Raw genomic sequence first — 7,073 nt, forward strand, 5'->3', positions numbered from 1 at the left:
GCCATATTCAGAGCCAATGAAGAAATCCAAAAGTTCAAGGGGTATTACCTCCAGTACGAGCGGTCGGCGGGGAGCGGCAGGAGCGAACTCGACATCATTAGTGCCGCCTTGGCGACCTACCAATCCCTAAATTACAAACCATTCAAGTACCACAGCGCTTGGCAGGAGGTGCGTGTGCATCCGAAGTATAGGGGGGGCGTATCATCCTCCTCCAGCTCCTCCAGCAAACGGTCGAGGTCGGTATCCCTATCCGACGCCGGCGAGGATGATATGGCTAGCCAGCTCGCTGGAGCTAGCTTGGGTAGCCCCGACGCCGGCCCGAGCAGTTCCCAACGCCGACCACAAGGAAGGAAGAAGGCGACGACCAACCGCCGTCGCGCCGTGACTCCATCCGCCCCCGCTTCATTTGTGCCACCTCAACCCCCCACCAAATCGTTGTGGACCCTTTTAGCCCAACTCAATTTGGTCGATAGGTCAAATATGACCCCCGAGTAACTTGATTCACATTTGGCAATGATACGGGGTCTCCGAAGAACATTGGGGATAGAGTCGGAGGACTAGTCTTCAACGGGGTATTTTTTAGCCTTTAATTATGTATTTTTTTTATTTTTTAGGATTTTAATTATGTATTTTTATTTTTTAGGATTTTAATTATGTAATTTTTAATTTTTAGGATTTTAATTTTGTAATTTTAATTTTTTATGATTTAATTATGTAATTTTTATATTTTAATGTATTTTTAGTAATTGAAGTATTTTAATTAAATAATGGAATGGTGGGACCCTTGATCATGTTCTTGTGGAAGAGCATGAATGTGGGTGTTGTGCTCTTGGGAAAGAGCAGGGAGTAAAAAAGTAATAAAAGTGGGTCCGGGCCCACATCCGTGCTCTTGTCAAAGAGCACGGATGGCAAGAGCACGGATGTGGATGCTCTTAGATTCAAACTATGGTGATGCATTCACCAACGAGTAGATACATTCAGTATACATACTAAAATTTTCTAAATTTTATGTAGATTTTAAAACTATGTTTATGAATATATATCATTTGTTGTAATAGATTATAATTTTCATTGGATTGTTTGTGAAATATTTATATATAGTTGCTATATGTTGATGAGGTCTATTTAATCTTGATCTTAACATTTTTATGAGCAGCAATAGAAAGATCGATCAATTAAGTCATAACAATCTATTTTAGAAATGAACAACAACAAATTTTAAGCGAAGTGAAATTGTATAGTACTTATAATTTTTTCCAAGAATGTAGAAGAGCATATAAAAACAAGAGTGAACTACATAAAATGTCTGAAACGTTTCCATTTGTTTCACTCCAGATCCCTAACTAAAAAAAATATCGCCACAAGTCTCTGGCCTTTAACATAATCACATATCATGTTTTTTCGAACTAAAAGGCCCTTCAGCCCTAAAAGGGCATTATGGGCATATCACATGGAGTTCTGCAGTGGCGGCCTGCAACCTGACGTGATTTGACGTCTGTGCGCCAGCAGTCAGTTATGATGGTTGTGCGTCAGCGGCGGTCTGTGTACAGAGACACCACATATACACACCACGTATACCATACTCCATTCGTGATTTAACAAATACATTTCGAAAATTTCACAATATATGGTGCTAATTTTTATTAATTAGTTAATAATATCTGTATAATTCAAAATATATGTTACACTTGTCGAAATAAAGGCAGCCTCCTTTATGGAGTGCATAATTATTCAAATATTATTTCTTAAAATTTCACTATTTTCTTATTAGTCATGATTCTTGACATATCACTTAATAATAGCAACGAATATTAAAATAAAACAATAGTCCATATGATTTGGATTCGTAAGTCGTAACTGTTTAATTAATTAGTGTTTACCCGACTGAAAAAAAATCTACACGTAAAATTTAAAATAGTGAAATAGTGTTTTTCTAAGGTAATATATTTTATTCTTAATCCGTTCATAATTAATGGAGTAGTTATATTATTCTATTAAATTAATTCTTTGATATTGTTAATGTTTAGTATTTAATGTTGTTTTTTTATCAACTATCATAAGATTCAAAATTATGGGTAGTGAACAAATAGAATATGACGAGCCGTGAAATTTATTCCTTATTATTCAACGAAATATTAAATTTATTAGTAATAATTTACTGAATTTCAGACAATAAAATTTGCCTAATTCAAAATTAGAAGACCATAATTTGCGAGTTCAATAAATTATGCAGAAGGTTTTTTTCTAAAAATATGAAAATATATAATTTCTTGTCTATGACAATTGAAAGAATTTCCCCAAAATATGCCACGAATCAATGTTAATAAGAACAAAAAGAGAGAATTTTTTTTAAAAAAAAAACTAATCGACCTCTTCCTCTTCGTCCTCCTCCTTGTACATGACCAAATGCGTCTGCGTCCTCGCCATATCTCCCTGCGCCGCGGCGGCAACGAAGGAGGGCGAATTGTGGCACGGAGAGGCGGCGCCGGTGATTGGAGAAGAGAGATTCATCAGCGCCAAGCAGCCCTCGCTCCACGTCCTTCGGATCGGATAGGAGATCGAGTTGTGGCGAGAGGCGTGGCTGCAGTGGCCGCGCTCTTTGTGAAGGGCGCACTTGCAATTCTTATGGTACGACCGCTGCTCGATGTTCATGTCTCTGCCGGAGATGCATCCCTCAAATATTCCGCGGTGGAAACCGTCGCCGGCCGCACCCGCCGACATATCGAGATTTCAGATCTGGTGAATGAAGCAGCACAAATTATGCAGCGAGTTTTTATAACTATATATGTTGCAATAGTTATTTATTTCATTTATTTGTGAATCTGCAAGCTACACTGCTGCATGTACTGATTTGACAAAAGTGCAGAGCTAATGTCTGCAAAAGTGCAGAGTAGTAGGCCTGCAAGTGTTGGTAATATGACTGAAATGCCTTTCAAGGCATTTGGGCATTTTGGTCCGAAAAATGACTACAAATATATGATATGTGATTATGTTCCAGAGACTTGTGGCGAAATTTTTTTTTTTTGTAAGGAGTCTGGAGTGAAACAAATGGAAACGTCAGAGACATTTTATGTAGTTTAGTCTAAAAACAAAAAAACAACACCTCTAGACTATACATATGGTTGCAAATTTGAAGGCAAAAGTTAACCGTGACCTACTGTACCCATAGCAATGTAAGTTGTACATCAAAAAAAGTTAAAACAAAGGTCAATGTTCTTGTTTCTTCTCTGTAGGGCTAAACGTCTTACGTGGCGTTACTGATTCCCATTGATTGCAGCGTCTGATTCTAACCTGCAAGACGCCGTCCACTTTATCTGAGCCGTCGATTATCTCGCAGCATTGCCTACGTAGCCCCTAAAATTTTTATTAGCAATTAAAAATAATTAGTTATATAACCCCAATACAGTAGTTAAACTTTTGCATCGCACAGTAGCACTAGCTACTAAATAGTATAACGAAGTAAAAGTGAGTATTAAAATAATATATACTCAAATTTAATTAATACCAAATTCGTTTTCACTAAATACAGTAGTATAATTTAATTTTCTATTTTTGGACACAATTCTTCTATCATCCTAAATTTGTAAATTGATTTATGAAAAATCAAACATGACATGCTGTTTTCTATATTTATTAACATAATTAAACAATAAAATAAAGTTATTTTCCCATTTATTAATGTACTAGTAGTACTTAATTTTATTAAAATATATGTGAAAAAAGTGTTATATATACATATATTAAAAACTTTTTGTCTATGGATTTCCAAAAATAAACAAAATATACTATATATAAATGACAGTTTTAGCTCAATCCAAGATGCTAGTATGGTATTAAGCCCAATCTTAGCCCATTTGGACTACGCAATGTCTAATGTTTAGATTTACTAAAAACTATAATCCATTTAACAAAATATTTAGAATGCCAATGAAAGAACTTTGATCCATTGCATATACGTTTGAGGAAGTCTCTATGGATTTAATATATTTAAACACAATAAATCATGATTATGAATTTGTAAATTGTAACATACTTTCAAATAATCATCTTTTATCTTTTTAAAAAAAAATCTAATGAATAATGAACTAATGTGTAAACTGCATTGCCATAATACTCCCTCCGCCCGCCATTAGAAGTCTCAGTTTACCATTTTAGTCCGTCTGCTATTAGGAGTCCCGAATCACTTTTACTATAAATGATAGGTACAAATCACTTTCCACCAACTCATTCCACTCCTAATGGCGGACGGATGGAGTATCTAGTAGTAATTTTTGCTTAATTATTCTGAAATAAAAACATGGAACAGATTTTGTACATACCTTCTTCCATACTTCAGGATCAAGCGGAGCAGCCGTAACACTAAACGCCTTCACCGAATACGCCTTTGCATAGCTCTCATTTTTGCACCGCCTCGCACGTGCCGGATGTGGCCGTCTATACGTGGTGGTGGTACCCAACCCGGACCCGTTAACTTGGTCCAAGTAATGGATAATGGGTCTTTCACACGGGTTGAAGCTCAGGGATCGGGTATTGATTGTGAATGGCGACTGGCTCCACGTCCCCCACGTTAAGAATGTTTGTAACGGGGTGCTCAGATCCTTGGACGTCACCGCAAACGGGTAGAGTTGCACGTTGTAGCCCCACGCAACAGACACGGACCAATTCCGGGTCGGGTGGTAGCAGAAGCTCTGCTGCAGCGCCCGACCCGGGTCCATATTGTAGGCTTGGATTAGCCTTTTTATAGACTCGACCCGATTTTTGCCCGGATAAAGGGGCTGCACGTAGTCTAGATGGTGGAGTGAGATGAGGGGTGCAATGGGATGGGCCGACAGTAGGCCGAATGGGCTTCCCCGTATGTCCATCTGTACGAGACAATAATCTCAAATATTATTTCCAATTTTTGTTCACTAACACACTATTTTAATTTTGCTTCATTTTTATTTTCAAATTTTTTTGCAAGACAAAATCTTTATAAAGGTGACATTTTTGCATTAAAAGATTGTTTCCCAGGATTTTCTCTATAGATAAATTGAAACAGTGTAAGTAATAAACACATCCTATATACTGCTATATAAACCTATATACGTCAAACATTATATGTTTTTTTTACAACATGTATTAACTTTTAATATACCATGAAAGACAATCTAATTCTGATTACTCTCACCCACATGAAAATTAAATCACGACCCTTATCCAAATCTAAAAACTAAATCACAAAAGATGATAATTTCACAATTATCTCATTTGCCAGCGAAATATGCGATGATGTACTAGCCGATTTTAAACACACCACCCACAGTATAAATATGTATCCGTAAAGAAGTGAGTTAATTAACTTCCACGTCTTTAAAATAACTGCCACACTATCACATATTTCACCAGAATTGGAGTGAATAGGATAGTTGGGAAATTTTCATCGTTCATGATTTATTTTTCACATTTAAAAAAATGTGGTATCAACCATAATTTGACCCTCCATTGTGATTAATTTGGCAATGTGCTTGTGCCCTATAGCAAATTTGCAACTTTTATATTTCAGCGGTCTCATAAAAATAGATATTTTTTTCAATTTTGACTGTCCCATCATTTTTCTTCCTAATAAAATGGACACATTCTTTACTAACAACTTCAATTATATTTTCTTTTGATCTATTTTATAATTTATTAATTATACGTGTTATTTTTTAATGTCTATTTTTATGTAAATATTAAAATAGTGGCGTAACGGTAAAATGGAAAGAAAAAAACCTGATGGAAACCAAGCTCTTTGGTGAGAGGCACCCCAATCTCGTTAACACAGGCAGCCACCTTCGTATCCGATCCGTAAAATGAGGCGTACCGATCAATGCACCCATCCAATATCCGCACCAGCTCCGCCGCCAGCGGGTAGCTCACAGCGAACCCTCCCCCGCCGTAGGCCATCGCGTAAGAGTGCACCACGTTCTGCTCCACGCTCTCCGAGTTCCCCCCGATGTAATACATCTCCCTATGATCATACCTATTCAACACCTCCACCAAATTCTCCGTAAAAAACACCGTATCATCATCCCCCATCACAAACCACCGCACCTCCGCTCCCTCCCCCTCCCCCGCCGCCTCCGCCTCGAAGCTCTCCTTCACGATCCTCGCGATCCGCACCGCCGACCGCGACCCGTACCAGTTCGTGTACTTGAACCTCTCCGTGTCCGCCGACACCCGGTACGGCGGCGACGTCGCCGGCCACTCCTTCTCCGGCCGCTGGTCTAGCCAGACGTGGCCTCGCGTTGCGTTCGGCCTCCACCACAGCTCGCAGTAGCGGCGCCGTGTGCCCCACGTCTGGGCAGACCCGCCTATCCCGAAAAGGATGTGGGACAGGTTGGTGCGGTCAGGAGAGCGATCTCGATCTCGGTTGACGAGACCGAGGTCGCTGTTGGTGATGCGGCGGAATGTGCCCCGGATGGCGCGATTGCATTCGGGGCAGTCGTGAGCCCGCCATGTTGTGGTGGCGGGGGACCACGACAGGAGGAATAACGAAAATGCCCCGAAGATGCAGATTGCGAAGAGGGCTTTCATGAAATTGGAGGCCAAAATTGGGATTTTGTGCGGCGGTGGGGAGAGGAGGTGTTTCCATGGCTTTAAAGGGTCGTGGATTAAGGCTTCCGGTGATGATGAATTCGGCATTTTTTTTTGGTTTATGCTAAAATCTTGATTCGAATGATGGGGGTGTGGAATTATTGTTGAAGATCGGAATGGGATTAGGGAAAAATCTAGGTTTTTTGCAGATGATTAATGTGTTAGTATTAAAGAGGTCGAATTTCGTGAAGTTATGCAGTTTTTGGTTGAATGCAAGGTTCATTGATTAGGAGTGGAGCACAACACTTTGCCATTATAGATTGTTTGGTACGCGTATGAAAATATTCTTTCAAATATTTGAGATGTGCACACAACTAATTATTAATACCAAGGCAATCAATAATGAGAAATTAATTGTGATATGCATGCTAGTCTCTCTCTATCATTTTATTAGTATGATGATATTATCTATAGTATTATTTAATTCGGTGGATTTGGTGAAGATAAGCATTTAATAT

At 38.9% G+C, this 7,073-nt stretch overlaps 1 protein-coding gene across 1 annotated transcript; it reads right to left on the reverse strand.

The window, feature by feature from the left end:
* Window positions 1–2,314: 2,314 nt before the first annotated feature.
* LOC121787830 lies at window positions 2,315–6,663 on the reverse strand. The gene is made up of 4 exons (XM_042186704.1): window positions 5,752–6,663; window positions 4,320–4,862; window positions 3,249–3,354; window positions 2,315–2,736 (listed from the first exon to the last, which is right to left on the reverse strand). The coding sequence occupies exons 1-4, from the start codon at window positions 6,661–6,663 to the stop codon at window positions 2,675–2,677; spliced, it is 1,623 nt and encodes a 540-aa protein (XP_042042638.1). The 3' UTR covers window positions 2,315–2,674.
* Window positions 6,664–7,073: the final 410 nt, after the last annotated feature.

This window comes from Salvia splendens, chromosome 1, assembly GCF_004379255.2.
Source record: "Salvia splendens isolate huo1 chromosome 1, SspV2, whole genome shotgun sequence".
NCBI lineage: Eukaryota > Viridiplantae > Streptophyta > Magnoliopsida > Lamiales > Lamiaceae > Salvia > Salvia splendens.

What these genes read in the sequence shown, in the direction of transcription:
- LOC121787830 (XM_042186704.1), bottom strand. Translation starts at nt 6,663, where the DNA reads ATGCCGAATTCATCATCACCGGAAGCCTTAATCCACGACCCTTTAAAG. An exon ending in ATCCTGAAGTATGGAAGAAG is followed by an intron (nt 3,355 to 4,319) that starts GTATGTACAAAA and finishes TAAAAATTTTAG; the next exon opens with GGGCTACGTAGGCAATGCTG. An exon ending in ATGGGAATCAGTAACGCCAC is followed by an intron (nt 2,737 to 3,248) that starts GTAAGACGTTTA and finishes TTCATTCACCAG; the next exon opens with ATCTGAAATCTCGATATGTC.